Here is a 23,998-nt window from a genome sequence, read left to right as displayed (position 1 = left end):
CCTTAGGGAGCCCCCTGTCAGACACTCCTTTCCTTAGGGAGCCCCCTGCCAGACACTCCTATCCTTAGGGAGCCCCCTGCCAGACACTCCTATCCTTAGGGAGCCCCCTGCCAGACACTGACCACTCCTATCCTTAGAGAGCCCCCTGCCAGACACTCCTATCCTTAGGGAGCCCCCTGCCAGACACTGACCACTCCTATCCTTAGAGAGCCCCCTGCCAGACACTCCTATCCTTAGAGAGCCCCCTGCCAGACACTCCTATCCTTAGGGAGCCCCCTGCCAGACACTGACCACTCCTATCCTTAGAGAGCCCCCTGTCAGACACTCCTATCCTTAGGGAGCCCCCTGCCAGACACTCCTATCCTTAGGGAGCCCCCTGCCAGACACTCCTATCCTTAGGGAGCCCCCTGTCAGACACTGACCCACTCCTATCCTTAGAGAGCCCCCTGCCAGACACTCCTATCCTTAAGGAGCCCCCTGCCAGACACTCCTATCCTTAGAGAGCCCCCTGCCAGACACTTCTATCCTTAGAGAGCCCCCTGCCAGACACTCCTATCCTTAGAGAGCCCCCTGCCAGACACTCATATCCTTAGAGAGCCCCCTGTCAGACATTAACCCACTCCTATCCTTAGAGAGCCCCCTGTCAGACACTCCTATCCTTAGGGAGACCCCTGTCAGACACTGACCCAATCCTATCCTTAGAGAGCCCCCTGCCAGACACTCCTATCCTTAGGGAGCCTCCTGTCAGACACTGACCCACTCCTATCCTTAGAGAGCCCCCTGCCAGACACTCCTATCCTTAGGGAGCCTCCTGTCAGACACTGACCCACTCCTATCCTTAGAGAGCCCCCTGGGATGTATTTATATGTCAACTTACCCATGTTTTTCAGCAACAGTTGTCGACAACCATCCACCTCCCCACCACCACCACCACCATCTATAATAACCTTAAGGCCCGTCATTTGGAACGCCTTTCCCCCAGCAGGGCGGTTTCGATGTCATCTGCACAGCAAAGTGCTACTTGTCATCAGCATCTGACTTCGAGGAGCATTCCTCGCAGACAAGGCCATACCCTAAACGATTTAACTAAATTACATATTGCATTCTGTCTCTGTTATTTAAACAGTTAAGCCAGTACTGAATTTAACTCATAATCAAGCTTTGTTTATTTGAATCGGCTGTGTAATGAAGTTAAAAAAACAACTAAATATGCACCCCTTGGTGTCTTCAGATCCGAGTTTTGGAAACGCTGACCTAAAGAATAAGGTAAGATGTCAATAGTGTGGTTTCAGGGATGTTTTTCTCATTGTGTAAAGCAGCCTTTCTTAAAGTATGGGTCGGACATGTTAATGGTTGGTCGCAACGTGTCATTGTAAATTCATAATTATTTAATTGATTACTGGAATTGATTTGGCCAAATGCATCGGCACTCGATGCTTAGCAGCGCTCTCTGCTCAGTTTGGCAGCTTCGCGAAAGGGAGATGCCCGTGTTCTTCGCGGTTAACCTGATCTTTTTTTCTTCAGTTTTCTTGAAGATCACTTCTCGACCCACACGCTGCAGCGCGGTCGTTCCGCAGCAGATGATGCGCTGTCAGCCACTGACATGTCATTCCCACTCGCCGCTGTATTAAACGGTGTCAAGCTAGCCACACGTTCTGACTGAGCTCAATCATCACGAAACGCACATACAGCGATGAGTTTCTCTCTCTTGGTTTCACACAAACTTTGAGAAATAACGAGGAGCGCCCACAATGCGTTTTGTGCGGGGAAGTGCTTAGTAACGAGTCTCTCAACACGAACAAATGAATATAATGACACGTCCTGACCAAACATCCAGAGCATGACGGTGAACCGAGGGAGTTAGTTCAGAACAGGGCAGAATGCTTCAGGAAACAGTTCTTCGACAGTGGAAAAGTAAGTCAGCTAGCAAGGCATTATTGTCATTTTATAACAGGTGATGATAAGCAGAAATAAGTACTATCTCTCATAGTAGTAGATGTGAGTTTCTCTTTTAAACAGTCCCCTGGCCTTGTACACAGCTAATAGCTAACGTTAGCTAAAGCAAGCTAGCTAGCTACTGATAGTGCAACCGTAAGTGACAGTAAATACAGATGAAGATGAAAAATGATCAGAACGACTGTATAGAACTACTGTACATAGATTGGAAACAAATCTAGATTGGAACTGTTGCTGTTAAAATACAAGTAATACTTTTTATTCTGAACTGGAATAAACTGATTGAAGCTAGATGCTTTTTGATGCAAACACCCTCGCATAGTTTCCCGGGTTGCTCGTCTACAGCAGGAAGTGGTCTCCTGCCTGACTGAGAAATCAGGAGATGTTCTGACACAGTTTGGCACTACATACCTATGCGAGTCAGGGTTCTCAACTCTGGCATACTTAAAAAAAAAAAAACAAGTACAGAAACAGACTCAATGCTGAGCATGACCTCCCGTGTTGCCCTGTCAAAACCGGAGTCCAGAATAGACATGCTTGTTGAAAACTTCAACCTATGTGGTTTGATCAATTTATTCCAGTTCAGAATAATACAAATAGTTATTGTATTTTAACAGAAAGAGTTCCTACTTAGACTTTTATTCAACAATACTTTCTACAGTAAGATGTACAGTAGGCCTGACCATTTTTCATCTGTACTGTTACTTAGGGTTGCACTATCAAAAACTGAGCCTGTGTGTGTGTGTTCTGTTATACATCTGTGTGATGTGATCAATCAGTTTATTCCAGTTCAGAATGAAAATTATTTATTGTATTTTAACAGCAACAGTTTTTTTATGGGGAAAAATAAACATGAATAGGCTTTATATGGGTATTTCATTTAATTTCATTGTTATTTGTTTTTGTTTATATTGCATTTGTTTTAGGCATAAGGGCAATGAAATCAACCAATATTTACACAAAGTTGCATATTTTAATAAGCTTGGGTCCCAGGAAAACACCACATTTTTAATTTGGGTCCCAGGCTGAAAAAGGTTTAACCTGTTGGGGCTACAGGTTAGCAATGAACCCCGAGCCGGGATTGCTAACAAGGCTGGAAATTCAAAACATCAAAAATCTAATAATTTCAATTTCTCAAACAATCAACTATTTTACACAATTGAAATGATAAACATCTCCTTAATCTAACCACATTGTTCGATTTTCAAAGAGGCTTTACGGCAAAAGCATAAAGTTAGATTATGTTAGGACAGTACATAGCCACAAAAGTACAAACATCCATTTTCAATTCAAGGTCAGGCGTCACCAAAAGCAGAAACCAGCTTGAATTATGCACTAACTTTTGTCAATCTCCATCAGATGACTCTCCTAGGACATTATGTTATACAATACATGCATTTTTTGTTCCATCAAGTTCATATTTATATCCAAAAACAGCATTTTACAGTAGCGTGAAATTCAGATTTTTTTCTTCTCTGAAATGCTTCCGGTGAACATAACAAAATTACTATTCGAAAACATTGGTAAATTATAATATTGTCATTCAAAGAATAATAGATTATCATCTCGTAATTGCTACCGAATGGCCAGATCTCAAAATAACTTTACTGGGAAATCACATTTTGCAATAAACGGGGTGCTATGCTAAGAACAACCGGCTATGCTGAACCCCTGGTGTAAAGGGTGGGCACAGTCAGACAGGATGGACTTCCCACTGTCCAGACCAACTGGTACAAACACTTCTTTAACCTTACGGCCATTGCCCTTTGAATACAGGGAAGAGGAGGAGGTAGGCTAGTCTGAACTGGAACTGCTATCATTGTCCTTGGTTGTCATAACATGGGGATGATGATGGTAATGTGAGGTTGATGGTGGTGAAGACTTTACTGATGATGATTTTGGTCAGCATATTTATGTTTCGTCACCATCTAAACAAATAATAGTCCGCTTGGATTGGCCGACCAAGAGGTCAAGCGAGCTGGCCCTGGATCAAGGTAACGTTGCCGTCTCCCTGGGAATTCAACACCTAGGTCCATGAACTGATTTGTCACATAAATGCATACATTCATTCAGGTTACAGACCATGTAACTAGGCTTAGCACCCCTACACAAAGTGAGTGCAACAACATCCGTGGGTTAGTTACTGGGTTGGTAACACTTGATGAAGTTCTGGATCCATACGTGCTAAGAGACGAGATAGAACTGGGATTGGAACCGGAACCAAAAGCTCCACCCTTCTCCAAGTTACAGGCAAGTCTAGAGGCCAAATGTCCGAAATTGTAAATATGCGGAAATCATAGCCCTGGAACTAAAATGTCTTTACGCAATGAGAGCAGTGGAAAGGCTTCTCTCCTAAATGTTTTATTTCATGTGATTTCAGGTGCTTAACTGGTTAAAACTCTTTCCACATTGAGAACATTAGTAAGGCTTTTCTCCGGTGTGTGTCCTCTCATGTTTTTTCGGGTTCCCTAACCCCCTAAAACTCTTTCCACAGTGGGAGCATTGGTAGGGCTTCTCTCCGGTGTGTATTCTCTTGTGCTCTTTTAGGCTCCCTAACACAGTAAAACTCTTTCCACACTGGGAACATTGGAAAGGCTTTTCTCCTGAGTGTGTCCTCCCATGAACTTTTAGGTTACCTAACTGGGTAAAACCCTTTCCACACTGGGAGCATTGGAAGGGCTTTTCTCCTGCGTGTGTCCTCTCGTGCTTTTTAAAATCCTGTGAACATGAAAATCCTTTTTCACACTGGAAGCATTGAAAAGGCTTTTCTCCTTTGTGTGTCCTCTCATGCTGTTTTAGGTTCTGTAACTTGGTAAAATGCTTTCCACACTGGGAGCAGTGGTGTCGTCTGGCTGGATTGGGCATCTCTGGGTCTGGTTCCCCTGATGGGCTCTTCCCGTTGTGAGAGTGTGGTCTTTCTCCTGTCAAAGACAACAGATTATTTAGCTAAATACTAAACAGAGACCTGAATAAGACCTCCACATGGTAAAACTATCTTCCTATAAGGTTTAATCTAGACTAGATCCCCCCCCCCCCAATGAAGGGTAATTTAGAAAGAGATATTTATAATAATAATTGTAATTTATAATCTTATTTTATTTTAATATTTAATCTTTATATTAATCTAATCTATAAATTAATGTGAAATACTCCATATGTTAGAGCTATAAGGAGCATAACGACATCATATCTGTATCATCTAAACTGAAGTTTTATAATAGTATTAAGGAGCATAACGACATCATGTCTGTATCATCTAAACTGAAGTTTTATAATAGTATTTTTTTTATTATAAAAAATGACAAATGGCATAGATAAAACTATTGGAACCCTGGAGCTAGTATTTGGTTGCACAGCCTTTGGCCAAGATAACCGATAGCCCAACCGTCTACCCAGAGCGACCGTTAGGCTGCAGTAGCATCCAGGGGAACACACACAGGTCCCATCCAACAGAACTACAACAGAGCTCCAGAACAGTCAGCTGAGAGAATCCCAGGAGCTCAGCCAGAGTGCTATGCTGAGATATAACACGCAGGACCTGTAAACCCTGCAGCATCCAAACTTAATCAGACATCTCCTGAACATCATCTGGAATCGAGTGAATCATTTAGTTGGATTCATTTAGTTGGATTCATTTTCATATTATCACACCGATCTCGACAAACCATTTCTTTATGGACCTGGCTTTGTGCACTTGGGGGCATGTTCATGCTGAAACAGGAAAGGGCCTTCCCATAACTGTTGCCACAAAGATGGAAGCACAGAATCGCCTAGATAAGATAAGGGGCCTAGCCTGAACCATGAAAAACAGCCCGAGACCATTATTCCTCCTCCACCAAACTTTACAGTTGGCACTATGCATTGGGGCAGGTAACGTTCTCCTGGAATCCGCCAAACCCAGAATCTTCCGTCGGACTTCCAGATGGTGACGCGTGAATCATCACTCCAGAGAACGCGTTTCCACTACCCCAGAGTCAAATGGTGATGAGCTTTACACCACTCCAGGCGACGCTTGGCATTGAGCATGGTGATCTTAGGCTTGTGTGTGGCTGCTCAGCCATGGAAAACCATTTCATGAAGCTTCCAGAGGCAGTTTGGAACTCGGTAGTGAGTGTTGCAACCAAGGACAGATGATTTTTACACGCTAAGCGCGTCAGCACTTGGCGGTCCCGTTCTGTGTGCTTGTGTGGCCTACCACTTTACGGCTAAGCCGTTGTTGATCCTATACATTTCCACATCACAATAACAAAACTTACAGTTGACCGGGGCAGCTCTAGCAGGGCAGAAATTTTACAAGCTGATTTGTTGGAAAGGTGGCATCCTATGACTGAGTCACGTTGAAAGTCACTGAGCTCTTCAGTAAGGCCATTCTACTACCAATGGTTGTCTATGGAGATTACATGGCTGTGTGCTCGATTTTATACACCTGTCAGCAACGGGTGTACCTGAAATAGCCGAATCCACTCATTTGAAGGGGTGTCCACATAATTTTGCATATATAGTGTAATTTCAATGCACTTTTATGATTCAAGAGAAGAGCCTTCAACTATAAGGTGCTCTTTTTGAGCTCTCCTAGCTTTGCAGTTGAGGAACTGAAGCCCAATTGTCATTTTTTGTTTGGAACACAGCCCTGCTTCCCCACCAACACACAATTACTGTTGTTGTTTACACAATCCACAAAACATTCCAATAGAAATCAGAATCTGGGTCAGGTGGGCGTCATTTGAATGCTTATTATATTGCCAAACTGGATAAGCTATAAACTACGATTTTACAGTGTTAGGCTTTCACAAGGCACTTCAGACAAACAGATTGTCATTTTTCTTCACAATACAACGAACATAGGCTCATTCTGTTCAGGACAACCCAGGGTGTGTTTACGGACATATTCAATCTCTCCCTATTCCAGTCTGCTGTCCCCACATGCTTCAAGATGGCCACCATTGTTCCTGTTCCCAAGAAAGCCAAGGTAACTGAACTAAATAACAATCGCCCCGTAGCACTCACTTCTGTCATCATGAAGTGCTTTGAGAGACTAGTCAAGGAGCATATCGCCTCCACCCAACCTGTCACCCTACACCCACTCCAATTTGCTTACCGGGTCCATAGACGATGCAATCGCCATCACACTGCCCTATTCCATCTAGACCAGAGGAATACCTATGTAGAATGCTGTTCATTGACTACAGCTCAGCATTCAACACCATAGTACCCTCCAAACTCATCATTAAGCTGGAGCCCCTGGGTCTTGACCCTTTCCTGTGCAACTGGGTCCTGGACTTCCTGACGGGCCACCCCCAGGTGGTGAAGGTAGGAAACAACATCTCCACTCCGCTGATCCTCAACACTGGGGCCCCACAAGGGTGCATGCTCAGCCCGCTCCTGTACTCCCTGTTCACCCACGACTGCATGGCCAACTCAATCATCAAGTTTGCAGATGACACAACAGTGGTAGGCTTGATTACCAACAATGACGAGACTGTCTACAGGGAGGAAGTGAGGGCCATCAGGGTGTGGTGTCAGGAAAATAACCTCTCACTCAATGTCAGCAAAACAAAAGAGATGATCGTGGACTTCAGGAAACAGCAAAGGGAGCACCCCCCTATCCACATCGACAGGACAGCAGTGGAGAAAGTGGAAAGTTTCAAGTTCTTCTGTGTACATATCACCGACAAACTGAAATGGTCCACACACACAGACAAGTGTGGTGAAGGCTGAACCTCAGGAAGCTGAAAAAATGTGGCTTGTCACCGAAAACCCTCACTAACTTTTACAGATGCACAATTGAGAGCATCCTGTCGGGCAGTATCACCGCCTGGTACGGCAACTGCACCGCCCACAACCGCAGGGCTCTCCAGAGGGTGGTGCGGTCTGCACAACGCATCACCGGGGGCTAACTACCTGCCCTCCAGGACACCTACAACAACCAATGTCACAGGAAGGCAAAAAAGATCATCAAGGACAACAACCACCCGAGCCACTGCCTGTTCACCCCGTTATCATCCAGAAGGCGAGGTCAGTACAGGTGCATCAAAGCTGGGACCGAGAGACTGAAAAACAGCTTCTATCTCAAGGCCATCAGACTGTTAAACAGCCATCACTAGCACAGAGAGGTGGCTGCCTACCTACAAACTTGATATCATTGGCCACTTTAATAAATGGAACACTAGTCACTTTAATAATTGCACTTTAAGAATGTTTACATATCTCGCATTACTTATCTCTTAAGTATATACTGTATACTGAATCCTTCACTATCTATTCTTTACTATCTATTGCATCTTAGTCACTCTGTCACTGCTCAACCATATATTTATATGTATATATTCTCATCCCATTCCTTTACTAGATTGTGTATATTAGGTTTTGTTGTGGAATTGTTAGATATTACCTGTTAGATACTGCTGCACTGTAGGATCTAGAAGCACAAGCATTTCACTACACTCACAATAACATCTGCTAACCATGTGTATGTAACAATAACATCTGCTAACCATGTGTATGTCACCAACAACATCTGCTAACCATGTGTATGTAACAATAACATCTACTAACATGTGTATGTGACCAATAACATCTGCTAACCATGTGTATGTGACCAATAACATCTGCTAACCATGTGTATGTGACCAATAACATCTGCTAACCATGTGTATGTGACCAATAACATCTGCTAACCATGTGTATGTGACCAATAACATCTGCTAACCATGTGTATGTGACAATAACATCTGCTAACCATGTGTATGTGACCAATAACATGTGCTAACCATGTGTATGTGACCAATAACATCTGCTAACCATGTGTATGTGACCAATACAATTTGATTTGATTATAATGCATGCCATCCTTGTAACTGTGGATCCAACATACGGATCATAAACCTTGATATTGTAAATGATGTGAAGTGAACAATTTGGACTCATTCTGCTGTGTCGTTTGTTTCTATGACATCAAAGCGGTATTTCTTACAATCCTCAACATCTCATCTTTCAGACAACATCAACTCCTCTTGATTTACAGCGTTCCACTCAGACAACCACTAATGTGCAGAAGTAGCCCCATTAGTGGGAGGGAGGGAGGGCCGCGCTCCAGTTTATAACGGCTGTCAGTCGAACCCCACACAGCGCTGTGAAGCAGAGAAAGTGAGCTCTGACGTCATGTATAGCATGTTAATGTACAGCCACTGAGCTCTGACGTCATGTATAGCATGTTACTGTACAGCCACTGAGCTCTGACCTCATGTATATCATGTTAATGTACAGCCACTGAGCTCTGACGTCATGTATAGCATGTTACTGTACAGCCACTGAGCTCTGACCTCATGTATAGCATGTTACTGTACAGCCACTGAGCTCTGACCTCATGTATAGCATGTTAATGTACAGCCACTGAGCTCTGACCTCATGTATAGCATGTTACTGTACAGCCACTGAGCTCTGACGTCATGTATAGCATGTTACTGTACAGTCACTGAGCTCTGACGTCATGTATAGCGTGACAAAATCTGCCATTTTCAACCCGTAAACTGGATGACATATGGGCTGTGAGTGATGGAAAGGGCTACAACTCTTATAACTGGATGACTAGTAGTCCAGACCAGTTTAGAATATTTAGCACTGGTTCTAATGTTTCTATGACAACCAATGAAAAAAGTTATTACGAACAAGATATATTTAAATGCAGAGGCTGTTACAGTGAAAGAAGAAGAGACTGTTAAAAGAGAAGTAGAGGGTGAGGCTGTTACTGTGAAAGAAGAAGAGACTGTTAAAAGAGAAGTAGAGGGTGAGGCTGTTACTGTGAAAGCAGAAGAGACTGTTAAAAGAGAAGAAGAGGGTGAGGCTGTTACTGTGAAAGAAGAAGAGACTGTTAAAAGAGAAGTAGAGGGTGAGGCTGTTACTGTGAAAGAAGAAGAGACTGTTAAAAGAGAAGAAGAGGGTGAGGCTGTTACTGTGAAAGAAGAGATGGATGTTAGAGTGAATGAAGACAAAGGAGAGTTCAGAGTGAAAGAGGAGGGAGGTGTTACCAAAGATGTTTATATCTGTGATGTAAAAAGAAAAAGGAGGAAGAGGACGCAGTTTGATTTGATCATTTCTAATCAACACTTTACTTTTGATACAAATCAAAGATTTTAAAAATAGGCCAGATGTTTTTAGAATAATTCGTATTTTTAGCTTGATGTTTCTATGACAATCCATGAAAAACGTTATTGCAGATCAGAGATTTAAATGCATTTTTTTATGTCTTGATGTGTTTCTATCAAATCAACACTTCGATGCAAATCATAGGTTGTAAAAGTAGGCAAGGCTTATTTTGAATAATTTAATATAATTTGAACATATTTTAATGTTGGATATAAAAACAACGGTACTTCGGTTACTTACTGTTGTTAATCAGATCTCCTGTCTCTTCTTCTTCTTCTTCCAATGTGACAGTTATCTCTCCCTCCACTCCAAAAACTGCATCCTCCTCCTCTTCCTCCTCTTTTTTTACATCACAGACATAAAACTCTTTGGTAACATCTCCCTCCTCTTTCACTCTGAACTCTCCTTTGTCTTCATTCACTCTAACGTCCATCTCTTCTTCTTTCACAGTAACAGCCTTGCCCTCTATTTCTTTTTTAACTGCAACATCATCCTCTTCCTTCTCCTCTTTCACGAGAGTTTCTTTCTCCGTCCACCAGATCTCTTCTTTAGTATGGGGGCAGTATCTTAGTGAGCTAATTAGCTAGTTAGCATTAGCGATTAGACTAGTGATAGGCTAATTTAACCAGCTAGCTAGCCAACAACGTAAATATAAAATTAAACTGGTAGACGTGTGTTTAAAACTCAATGGCTAATATACACCGAAACATTATAAAGACCTTGAACATTTCGGCGAGGTGGCTAACTGTTGTTGTTGAAGTGTCCCGTCCACTAGATTATACGTCACGCCAGTAGTATCGCGAGAAATACGAACATCGCTAACTGCTGACTAGAGTGGGTAACGCAGTTAAGGAAAATATTTTATTTTCAGACAAAAAGTTTATTATAGAAGTCAATATTATATGGAAACGTACAAAGAGAAGCATTTTTTGATCCATTGGTGGAGATTTTTATTGAGTGAGAATTTAAATGCAATACATCTACATTTAAGATAATTTCATATTTATTCACCTAAACATATATTACAATTAACAACAAGGTCTATACTGCTCCTACATGGTGTAACAATACATAATGTAGATGTATATAATGAACAGACTAGGTCTATACGGCTCCTACATGGTGTAACAATACATCATGTAGATGTATATAATGAACAGACTAGGTCTATACTGCTCCTACATGGTGTAACAATACATCATGTAGGTGTATATAATGAACAGACTAGGTCTATACTGCTCCTACATGGTGTAACAATACATCATGTAGGTGTATATAATGAACAGACTAGGTCTATACTGCTCCTACATGGTGTAACAATACATCATGTAGGTGTATATAATGAACAGACTAGGTCTATACTGCTCCTACATGGTGTAACAATACATCATGTAGGTGTATATAATGAACAGACTAGGTCTATACTGCTCCTACATGGTGTAACAATACATCATGTAGATGTATATAATGAACAGACTAGGTCTATACTGCTCCTACATGGTGTAACAATACATCCAGTACACTACCAGTCAAACGTTTGGACGCACCTACTCATTCAAGGATGTTTCTTTCTTTTTACTATTTTATACATTGTATAAAAATAGTGAAGACATCAAAACTATAAAATAACACATATGGAATCATGTAGTAACCAAAAAAAGTGTTAAACAAATCAAAATATATTTTTTATTGGAGATTCTTCAAAGTGGCCACCCTTCGCCTTGATGACAGATTTTTTTTTTTTAACACACTGCAATGACACCTCATCAACCTGAAAGGGGTGGGGCTAAACCTTTAAATGCCCCCACCTGCAGTCATCAGTCCTCTCTCAACCAAACCAGCATGGAACCCTAGAGATGTGTTATTGACTGTGAGTATGGACCAGCACGGAACCCTAGAGATGTGTTATTGACTAAGTATGGACCAGCATGGAACCCTAGAGATGTGTTATTGACTGTGAGTATGGACCAGCATGGAACCCTAGAGATGTGTTATGGACTGTGAGTATGGACCAGCATGGAACCCTAGAGATGTGTTATTGACTGTGAGTATGGACCAGCATGAAACCCTAGAGATGTGTTATTGACTGAGTATGGACCAGCACGGAACCCTAGAGATGTGTTATTGACTGTGAGTATGGACCAGCATGGAACCCTAGAGATGTGTTATTGACTGTGACTATGGACCAGCATGGAATCCTAGAGATGTGTTATTGACTGTGAGTATGGACCAGCATGGAACCCTAGAGATGTGTTATTGACTGTGAGTATGGACCAGCACAGAACCCTAGAGATGTGTTATTGACTGTGAGTATGGACCAGCATGGAACCCTAGAGATGTGTTATTGACTGTGAGTATGGACCAGCATGGAACCCTAGAGATGTGTTATTGACTGTGTGTATCACATGAATGTGGTGTGTGGTGGCCAAGGTACACTATATATTAAAAAAAGTATGTGGACACCCCTTCAAATTAGTGGATTCTGCTATTTTCAGCCAGACCCGCTGCTGACAGGTGTATAAAATCAAGCACACAGCCTTGCAATCTCCATAGACGAACATTGGCCCTTACTGAAGAGCTCAGTGACTTTCAATGTGGCACCGTCATAGGATGCCACCTTTCCATCAAGTCAGTTTGTCAAATTTCTGCCCCGGTCAACCGTAAGTGCTGTTATTGTGAAGTGGAAACTTCTTGTATCAACAACGGCTCAGCCGCGAAGTAGTAGGAGAGTACTGAAGCACGTAGCGCGTAAAAATCGTCTGCAACGTCAACACAAGAACTGTTCTTCGGGAGTTTCATGAAATGGGTTTCCTTGGACGAGTAGCCGCACACAAGCCTAAAATCACCATGCGCAATGCCAAGCATCGGCTGGAGTGCTGTAAAGCTCGCCTCCATTGGACTCTGGAGCAGTGGGAACACTTTCTCTGGAGTGATGAATCATGCTTCAACATCTGGCAGACCGACGGATGAGTCTGGGTTTGGCGGATGCCAGGAGAACGCTACCTGTCCCAAAGCATAGAGCCAAAGTTTGGTGGAGGAGGAATAATGGTCTGGGGCTGTTTTTCATGGTTCGGGCTGGGCCCCTTAGTTCCAGTGAAGGGAAATCTTAACACTACAGCATGCAATGACATTCTAGATGATTCTATGCTTCCACCTTTGTAGCAACAGTTTGGGGAAGGCCCTTTCCTGTTTCAGCATGACAATGCTTGGTGCACAAAGCATACAGAAATGGTTTGTCGAGATCGGTGTGGGAAAACTTGACTGGCCTGCACAGAGCCCTGACCTCAACCCCATTGAATACCGTTGGGATGGATTGAAACGCCGACTGCTCTTGTGGCTGAATGGAAGCAAGTCCCTGCAGCAATGTTCCAACATCTAGTGGAAAGCATTCCCAGAAGAGTGGAGGCTGTTATAGCAGCAAAAGGGGGGTACTAACTCCATATTAATGCCCATGATTTTGGAATAAGCTCTTTGACAACAGGTGTCCACATACTTTTGGTCATGTAGTGTAACTCTTTAGTATTGTTGTTATCACCTCTGACTAAGAGTTCTACATAATATTCAAAGCCTGTTTACTGCTAGAAACCTTACCAAGTGTTGATTCATATTGTATATATACAGTCGTGGCCAAAAGTTTTGAGAATGACACAAATATTAATTTTCACAAAGTCTGCTGCTTCAGTGTCTTTAGATATTTTTGTCAGATGTTACTATGGAATACTGAAGTATAATTACAGGCATTTCATAAGTGTCAAAGACTTTTATTGACAATTACATGAAGTTGATGCAAAGAGTCAATATTTGCAGTGTTGACCCTTCTTTTTCATGACCTCTGCAATCTGCCCTGGCATGCTGCCAATTAACTTCTGGGCCACATCCTGACTGATGGCAGCCCATTCTTGCATAATCAATGCTTGGAGTCTGTCAGAATTTGTGGATTTGTTTGTCCACCCGCCTCTTGAGGATTGACCACAAGTTCTCAATGGGATTAAGGTCTGGGGAGTTTCCTGGCCATGGACCCAAAATATTGATGTTTTGTTCCCCGAGCCACTTAGTTATCACTTTTGCCTTATGGCAAGGTGCTCCATCATGCTGGAAAATGAATTGTTTGTCACCAAACTGTTCCTGGATGGTTGGGAGAAGTTGCTCTAGGAGGATGTGTTGGTACCATTCTTTATTCATGGCTGTGTTCTTAGGCAAAATCGTGAGTGAGCCCACTTCCTTGGCTGAGAAGCAACCCCACACATGAATAGTCTCAGGATGCTTTACTGTTGGCATGACACAGGACTGATGGTAGTGCTCACCTTGTCTTCTCCTGACAAGCTCTTTTCCAGATGCCCCAAACAATCGGAAAGGGGATTCATCAGAGAAAATGACTTTACCCCAGTCCTCAGCAGTCCAATCCCTGTACCTTTTGCAGAATATCAGTCCGTCCCTGATGTTTTTCCTGGAGAGAAGTGGCTTCTTTGCTGCCCTTCTTGACACCAGGCCATCCTCCAAAAGTCTTCGCCTCACTGTGCTTGCAGATGCACTCACACCTGCCTGCTGCCATTCCTGAGCAAGCTCTGTACTGGTGGTGCCCCGATCCCACAGCTGAATCAACTTTAGGAGACGGTCCTGGCGCTTGCTGGACTTTCTTGGGCGCCCTGAAGCCTTCTTCACAACAATTGAACCACTCTCCTTGAAGTTCTTGATGATCCAATAAATGGTTGATTTAGGTGCAATCTTACTGGAAGCAATATCCATGACTTTGAAGCCCTTTTTGTGCAAAGCAATGATGACGGCACGTGTTTCCTTGCAGGTAACCATGTTTGACAGAGGAAGAACAATGATTCCAAGCACCACCCTCCTTTTGAAGTTTCCAGTCTGTTATTCGAACTCAATCAGCATGACAGAGTGATTTCCAGCCTTGTCCTCATCAACACTCACACCTGTGTTAACGAGAGAATCACTGACATGATGTCAGCTGTTCCTTTTGTGGCAGGGCTGAAATGCAGTGGAAATGTTTTTTGGGGATTCAGTTCATTTGCATGGCTAAGAGGGACTTTGCAATTAATTGCAATTCATCTGATCACTCTTCATAACATTCTGGAGTACATGCAAATTGCCATCATACAAACCGAAGCAGCAGACTTTGAAAATTAATATTTGTGTCATTCTCAAAACTTTTGGCCAAGACTGTAGAGTTGGAACTTTGTTGAAGTGTATTTCATTTACTGCCCATGTAGATATGCCTTGTTTGACACTGTTTCAGTTTCCTTTCGATAACCTAGGAAAGCCATCCTTGCATCTACAATCATCTATCCACCAATGAAGCCAAACCTGTTTTAATAAAAGGTCAAAAGGCTACCCAGACATACCCATTGGGTTACCTCCCACCCAGCCTACCCAGACTTAGAGATATTTATAATTGACCGTCTCGGGATGAAAAAAACAAGGGTAGACCTATTTGGTTTCATATAAACAATGTCAGTCAGGTTTAATATAAACAATATATTTTATATTTGTGAGTCAGGTTTCATATAAACAATATGATTTCAAAACACACACATTTCCGATCAAAAACATAAGTCAGAGCACAGCCTCTCTATTCTCTCATGTGATTTCAGGTCTTCTGACTGGGAAAACGTTTTTCCACAATAAGAGCAGCGGAAAGGCTTCTCTCCTGAATGTGTTCTTTCATGTGATTTCAGGTGCTCCAACTGGTTGAAACACTTTTCACATTGGGAGCAGTGGTAAGGAATCTCTCCTCTGTGTGTCCACTCATGCGAATTCAGACTCCCTAACCATGTAAAACTCTTTCCACATTGGGAGCAATGGTAAGGCTTCTCTCCAGAGTGTATTCTATTATGTATTTTCAGGTTCCCTACCTGGGTGAAACTCTTCTCACACTGAGAACATTGGTAAGGCTTTTCTCCTGTGTGTGTCCTCTCATGACTTTTTAGGTCCCCTGATCTTGAAAATCTCTTTTCACATTGGGAGCAGTGGTAAGGCTTTTCTCCTGTGTGTGTCCTCTCATGCTCTTTTAAGTGCCCTAACCGGGTAAAACTTGTTCCACACTGGGAACATTGGAATGGCTTTTCTCCAGAGTGTAGTTTCTCATGCCTTTTCAGGTTGACTAACACATTAAAACTCTTTCCACACTGGGAACATTGGAAAGGCTTTTCTCCTGTGTGTGTTCTCTCATGCTGTTTTAGGTACCCTAACCAGGTAAAACTCTTTCCACAGTGGGAAGAGTGATGCGGTCTTGCTGGTTTGGGCGTCTCTGGGTCTGGTTCCCCTGAAGGACTCTTCCCGCTGTCAGAGTGAGAGTCTGGTCTCTCTCCTGCCAAAGACAAGGTATGTAGTTAAACAGAGACCTGAATGATACCTCCACATGGTAAAACTGTCTTCCTATTAGGGTTGAGTTCCCAGAATTCCCAGGCTTTTCAGAAATCCTGGTTTGGTGGATTTCAGATTTCCTGCTTATTCGCTAATGATTCTGGGCATCTTGGAAAACCAGGAAAATTGGGGAAAGTGACCAGATATTTATAATCCTACTGCCTATGAGGTTTAATCCAGACTAGATCCCTCAATAACCTAAAAGGTCAGAACATTTGAGGTCAGGTTTTCAGAACATTTCCAATTTCCGTCATAATAAATATAGCTGCAAGCAGCATTGTAACAGGATGCTGTCTTATGAGCGGGCTGAAAGAGACCGTTGCATGGAAGCATTAAACATCCTCCCTTGTGGACTCCTAACAATTCAAAACACTTAAATGGGTCAAGGTTCAAGTTGATTAAGAGAAGAGAAGTGGAGTTATTAGGGTTTAATAGAAAACACTTTTTATGTTTTACTACCACCACCACCGCTACTACTGCTACCACTGCTAATACTACTACTACTACCACTACTACTACCAGTACTATTGCTACAACCACTACCTCTGATACTACTACCTCTACCTCGACTACAACCGCTACTACTACCACAACTACCACTGCTAATACTACTGCTGCTGCTCCTACTACTACTATTACTGCTACTAATACTACCACCGCTACTCTTACTACCACCGCTCCTACCGTTACTGCTGCTACTATTACTACCACTACTACTACCATTACTACTACAACTACTACTACTACCACCACTATTGCTACTACTACTACTACCACTATTGCTACTACTACCACTATTGCTGCTGCTACTACTACTACTACCACCATTACTGCTGCTACTACTACTACCACTACTTATGCCACTACTACCACTATGGCTACTACCATTATTGCTGCTACTACTACTACCACCAACACTACTACTGCTACTACCATTACTGCAACTACTACTACTGCTACTACCACTACTGCTGCTACTACCATTACTGCTGCTACTACCACTACTACTACAACCGCTATCGCTGCTACTACTACTACAACTGCTACTATTACTACCACTAAAACTACTACAAATGCTACTACTACCGCTACTGCTACTACCGTTATTGCTGCTACTACTACTACCAACACTACTGCTACTACTACCACTACTGCTGCTACCACAACTACTGCTACCACTGCTACTGCTACCGCTCCTACCGTTACTGCTGCTACTATTACTACCACTACTACTACCACCATTACTGCTACTACTACTACCACAAACACTACTACTGCTACTACCATTACTGCTACCACTACTGCTACTACTACTACCACAAACACTACTACTGCTACTACCATTACTGCTACCACTACTGCAACTACTACTACTGCTACTACCACTACTGCTGCTACTACCATTACTGCTGCTACTACCACTACTACTACTACAACCGCTATCGTTGCTACTACTACTACATCTGCTACTACCACTAAAACTACTACAAATGCTACTACTACCGCTACTGCTACTACCGTTATTGCTGCTACTACTACTGCTACTACCACCGCTCCTACCGTTACTGCTGCTACTATTACTACCACTACTACTACCACCATTACTGCTGCTACTACTACTACCGCTGCTACTACTACTACCACCAACACTACTACTGCTACTACCATTACTGCTACCACTACTGCTACTACAACTACTACTACTGCTACTACCACTACTGCTGCTACTACCATTACTGCTGCTACTACCACTACTACTACTACAACCGCTATCGTTGCTACTACAACATCTGCTACTACCACTAAAACTACTACAAATGCTACTACTACCGCTACTGCTACTACCGTTATTGCTGCTACTACTACTACCAACACTACTACTGCTACTACTACCACTACTGCTGCTACCAATACTACCACAACTACTGCTACCACCGCTACTGCTACTACCACCGCTCCTACCGTTACTGCTGCTACTATTACTACCACTACTACTACCACCATTACTGCTGCTACTACTACCGCTACAACTACTACCACTATTGCTACTACCACTACTACTACTAATGCCACTAATACCACCGCTACTACTACTACCAACACTACAACTACTATTGCTACTACTATTACTGCTGCTACTACCGTTATTGCTGCTACTACTACTACCACCAACACTACTACTGCTACTACTACCACTACTGCTGCTACCACAACTACTGCTACCACCGCTACTGCTACTACCACCGCTCCTACCGTTACTGCTGCTACTATTACTACCACTACTACTACCACCATTACTGCTGCTACTACTACTACCACTATTGTTACTACTACTACCACCGCTACTACCAACACTACAACTACTATTGCTACTACTATTACTGCTGCTACTACCGTTATTGCTGCTACTACTACTACCACCAAAACTACTACTGCTACTACTACCACTACTGCTGCTACCACAACTACTGCTACCACCGCTACTACCACCGCTCCTACCGTTACTGCTGCTACTATTACTACCACTACTACTACCACCATTACTGCTGCTACTACTACTACCACTATTGCTACTACTACTACCACCGCTACTACCAACACTACTACTACTATTGCTACTACTATTACTGCTGCTACTACCGTTATTGCTGCTACTACTACTACCACCAACACTACTACTGCTACTACTACCACTACTGCTGCTACCACAACTACTGCTACCACCGCTACTGCTACTACCACCGCTCCTACCGTTACTGCTGCTACTATTACTACCACTACTACTACCACCATTACTGCTGCTACTACTACTACCACTATTGCTACTACTACTACCACCGCTACTACCAACACTACTACTACTATTGCTACTACTATTACTGCTGCTACTACTACTACCACCACTATTAGTACTACTACTACTACAACCGCTATCGCTGCTACTACTACCACTACTGCTGCTACTACCACTACTGCTGCCGCTACTACTACTACTACCGCCGCTAATACTACTACTACCACCGCTAATACTACTACTAATGCTGCTCCTACTACTACGAATACTACCACTGCTACTAATACTACCACCGCTACTAATACTACCACCGCTACTACCACCGCTACTGCTACTACCACCGCTACTACCACCGCACCTACCGTTACTGCTGCTACTATTACTACCACTACTACTACCACCATTACTGCTGCTACCACTACTACCGCTACTGCTGCCGCTAATGCTACTACTATTGCTGCTACTACTACCACTACTACTACTACTGCTGCTACTACTACTGCTACTACTACACCTACTGCTACCACTACTACAACTGCAGCTGCTACCACTGCTACCAGTACTACTGCTACCGCTACCAGTACTACTGCTACCCCTACCAGTACTACTGCTACCCTACCAGTACTACTACTACCCCTACCAGTACTACCCCTACCACTACTAATACTACTACTACTACTACTGCAGCTGCTACCACTGCTACCACTACCAGTACCACTACTACCGCTACTACCATTACTACTGCTACCACTGCTACCACTACTACTGCTACCGCTACCACTACTACTATCGCTACCACTGCTACCACTACCAGTACTACTACTACCGCTACCAGTACTACTGCTACCGCTACCAGTACTACTGCTACCGCTACCAGTACTACTGCTACCCCTACCAATACTACCCCTACCAGTACTACTACTACCACCACTACTGCTACTACTACTACTACACCTACTACTACCACCACCACTACTACTACTGCAGCTGCTACCACTGCTACCACTACTACTGCTACCACTGCTACCGCTACCACTACTACAACTACTACTGCTACCACTACTACTGGGCCGTACGCACTACCCTCTGTAGTGCCTTGCGGTCGGAGGCTGAGCAGTTGCCATACCAGGTAGTGATGCAACCCATCAGGATGCTCTCGATGGTGCAACTGTAATACCTTTTGAGGATCTGAGGACCCATGCCAAATCTTTCCAGTCTCTTGAGAGTGAATAGGTTTTGTCGTGCCCTCCTCACGACTGTCTTGGTTAGCTTGGACCATGTTAGTTTGTTGGTGATGTGGACGCCAAAGAACTTGAAGCTCTCAACCTGCTCCACTACAGCCCCGTCGATGAGAATGGTGGCTTGCTCGGTCCTCCTTTTCCAGTAGTCCACAATAATCTCCTTTGTCTTGATCACGTTGAGAGAGAGGTCGTTGTCCTTGCACCACACGGTCAGGTCACTGACCTCCTCCCTATAGGCTGTCTCATCGTTGATCAGGCCTACCCCTGTTGTCATCTGCAAACTTAATGATGGTGCACTACTACTACCACTACTACTACTGCTGCTGCTGCTGCTACTACCACTGCTGCTACTACCACTACTGCTACTACCACTACTACTGCTACCACTACTACTACTACTACCACTACTACTACTACCACAGACATATGATTAACAGACTACTACCACCACCAAAAATAAACGTCCTCTCACTGTCAACTGCGTTCATTTTCAGCAAACATAACATGTGTAAATATTTGTATGAACATAACAAGATTCAACAACTGAGACATAAACTGAACAAGTTCCACAGACATGTGACTAACAGAAATTGAATAATGTGTCCCTGAACAAAGGGGGGGTCAAAGTCAAAAGTAACAGTCAGTATCTGGTGTGGCCATCAGCTGCATTAAGTACTGCAGTGCATCTCCTCCTCATGGACTGCACCAGATTTGCCAGTTCTTGCTGTGAGATGTTACCCCACTCTTCCACCAAGGCACCTGCAAGTTCCCGGAGATTTCTAGGAAAAATGGCCCTAGCCCTCACTCCGATCCAACAGGTCCCAGACGTGCTCAATGGGATTGAGATCCGGGCTTTTCGTTGGCCATGGCAAAACACTGACATTCCTGTCTTGCAGGAACTCACGCACAGAAAGAGCAGTATGGCTGGTGGCATTGTCATGCTGGAGGGTCATGTCAGGATGAGCCTGCAGGAAGGGTACCACAAGAGGGAGGAGGATGTCTACCCTGAAACGCACAGCATTGAGATTGCCTGCAATGACAGCAAGCTCAGTCCGATGATGCTGTGACACACCGCCCCAGACCATGACGGACCCTCCACCTCCAAATCGATCCCGCTCCAGAGTACAGGCCTCGGTGTAACGCTCATTCCTTCGACAATGAACACGAATCCAACCATCACCCCTGGTGAGACAAAACCGCAACTCATCAGCGAAGAGCACTTTTTGCCAGTCCTCCTTGGTCCAGCGACGGTGGGTTTGTGCCCATAGGCGACGTTGTTGCCGGTGATGTCTGGGGTGAGGACCTTCCTTACAAAAGGCCTACAAGCCCTCAGTCCAGCCTTTCTCAGCCTATTGCGGACAGTCTGAGCACTGATGGAGGGATTGTGCGTTCCTGGTGTAACTCGGGCACTTGTTGTTGCCATCCTGTACCTGTCCCGCAGGTGTGATGTTCGGATGTACCAATCCTGTGCAGGTGTTGTTACACGTGGTCTGCGACTGTGAGGATGATCAGCTGTCCGTCCTGTCTCCCTGTAGCGCCGTCTTAGGCGTCTCAGAGTACGGCCATTGCAATTTATTGCCCTGGCCACATCTGCAGTCCTCATGCCTCCTTGCAGCATGCCTAAGGCATGTTCACGCAGATGAGCAGGGACCCTGGGCATCTTTCTTTTGGTGTTTTTCCAGAGTCAGTAGAAAGGCCTCTTTAGTGTCCTACGTTTTCATAACTGTGACCTTAATTGCCTACCGTCTGTAAGCTGTTAGTGTCTTAACGACCGTTCCACAGGTGCATGTTCATTAATTGTTTATGGTTCATTGAACAAACATGGGAAACAGTGTTTAAACCCTTTACAATGAAAATCTGTGAAGTTATTTGGATTTTTACCAAGTATCTTTGAAAGACAGGGTCCTGAAAAAGGGACGTTTCTTTTTTTGCTGAGTTTACTACTACTAGAGACAGACATGATTAACAGACTATTACTGAGCAAAGCTCTATAATAATAGATAATGTCATGTTTATAGGCTGAGCAGAGCTCTATTATAGATAAATAATGTCATGTTTACAGGCTGAGCAGAGCTCTATAATAATAGATAATGTCATGTTTATAGGCTGAGCAGAGCTCTATTATAGATAGATAATGTCATGTTTACAGGCTGAATAGAGTTCTATAATAATAGATAATGTCATGTTTAGGCTGAGCAGAGCTCTATAATAATAGATAATGTCATGTTTACAGACTGAGCAGAGCTCCATAATAGATCATGAGGACTACAGTATTTAAATCCATGTCATGAATTTTAATGCATTTGATCCATCATTAACGTTTTGTTGGTGGCCCGCTCTTTAATTGTATACAAACCTTACATTGTAGCTTTAACAATTCCTACAGTAAAGAACAACATATTCAAGTATAAAACGTCAGTAGAACGCCCTTTGAAAACCACACATTAGTTCAACAACTGCAGAGTTCAGCCCGTTTCTAAAATAGTCCTACTCACTGGCGTTAATCAGCTCTCCCGTCTCTTTCTCCTCTTTCGATGTGCCATTTATCTCTCCCTCGTTCATTCCTCCAAAAACGGCATCCTCCTCTTTCTCCTCTTCTTTTACTGTAACATCCTCCTCCTCTTTCACTCTGAACGTGTCTTCCTCTTCTTTCACTGTCACTTCTTTCACTGTAACAGCCTCACCCTCTACTTTTACTGTGACATCCTCTTCTTCCTTCTCCTCTTTCACGACAATGTTCAGCCACATGCCTTCTTTCTCCGTCCAGCAGATCTCCTCTCCTTTTGCAGGAGCAGAGTAGCTTAGTGAACTCATGGTCCGAGATGTTAGCTAGCTAACGTAACTAGTTCGCATGAGCGATTAGCCTAATTTAACCAGCCAGCTGACTAACAACGTAAATATGAAATTAAATTGGGCAACTAGATACGACAGAAGTGTATTCAAAGCAGAGTGTTTGATGCACTGAAAGTGTCTAAAGAGCTTGACTGTTTCGGGTATTTGGGCTAGCAAGATAACGAGGTGGATAACTAGCTGTTGTTATAGAGGAAGCGTCCCGTCCACTAGATTACGCGTCACACTGAAAGCATCGCCTGAAAGACACATCGCCAACTGCTGACTGGAGTGGTTAACGCAGTTGAGAAAAACGTATATTTTTATATTTGCATGTTGTATTTAAACGCAACATGCAAAAAAACAGTTCATATAAGGAAATCAGTCAATTGAAATAAATTCATTAGGCCCAAATCTATGGATTTCACGTGACTGAGCAGGGGCTCATCCATGGGTGGACCTGGGATAGTGGATCTGGCATAGGCCCACCCACTTTCTCACTAACAGGGATGCAGGGATGTAAACAAATTTGTGCACAACAAATCAAATCAAATTGTATTTGTCAGAATACAACCTTACAGTGAAATGCATACTTACAAGCCCTTAACCAACAATGCAGTTTTAAGAAAATACAAAAAAAAGTAAGAGATAG

General features: G+C 43.4%; 2 protein-coding genes across 2 annotated transcripts; both read right to left on the bottom strand.

The window, feature by feature from the left end:
- Window positions 1-3,475: 3,475 nt before the first annotated feature.
- On the bottom strand, window positions 3,476-10,870 carry LOC106592793 (zinc finger protein 670-like). Its single transcript, XM_014184130.2, has 2 exons — window positions 10,342-10,870; window positions 3,476-4,877 (listed from the first exon to the last, which is right to left on the bottom strand). The coding sequence occupies exons 1-2, from the start codon at window positions 10,532-10,534 to the stop codon at window positions 4,375-4,377; spliced, it is 696 nt and encodes a 231-aa protein (XP_014039605.1). The 5' UTR covers window positions 10,535-10,870; the 3' UTR covers window positions 3,476-4,374.
- Window positions 10,871-15,579: 4,709 nt separating this feature from the next.
- On the bottom strand, window positions 15,580-23,750 carry LOC106592788 (zinc finger protein 239-like). Its single transcript, XM_014184122.2, has 2 exons — window positions 23,013-23,750; window positions 15,580-16,426 (listed from the first exon to the last, which is right to left on the bottom strand). The coding sequence occupies exons 1-2, from the start codon at window positions 23,329-23,331 to the stop codon at window positions 15,660-15,662; spliced, it is 1,086 nt and encodes a 361-aa protein (XP_014039597.1). The 5' UTR covers window positions 23,332-23,750; the 3' UTR covers window positions 15,580-15,659.
- Between the last annotated feature and the right edge of the window lie 248 nt (window positions 23,751-23,998).

Source organism: Salmo salar, chromosome ssa02 (assembly GCF_905237065.1).
Source record: "Salmo salar chromosome ssa02, Ssal_v3.1, whole genome shotgun sequence".
Taxonomy (NCBI): domain Eukaryota; kingdom Metazoa; phylum Chordata; class Actinopteri; order Salmoniformes; family Salmonidae; genus Salmo; species Salmo salar.
The sequence above is the reverse complement of the archived record's forward strand: the minus strand, read 5'-3'. Positions and strand labels throughout refer to the sequence as shown.

Coding starts and splice junctions, on each gene's coding strand:
- LOC106592793 (XM_014184130.2), bottom strand. CDS start 10,534: ATGGACGTTAGAGTGAATGAAGACAAAGGAGAGTTCAGAGTGAAAGAG. Junction 4,878..10,341: donor AGGAGATCTGATTAACAACA/GTAAGTAACCGA, acceptor TGTCTTTGACAG/GAGAAAGACCACACTCTCAC.
- LOC106592788 (XM_014184122.2), bottom strand. CDS start 23,331: ATGAGTTCACTAAGCTACTCTGCTCCTGCAAAAGGAGAGGAGATCTGC. Junction 16,427..23,012: donor GGGAGAGCTGATTAACGCCA/GTGAGTAGGACT, acceptor TGTCTTTGGCAG/GAGAGAGACCAGACTCTCAC.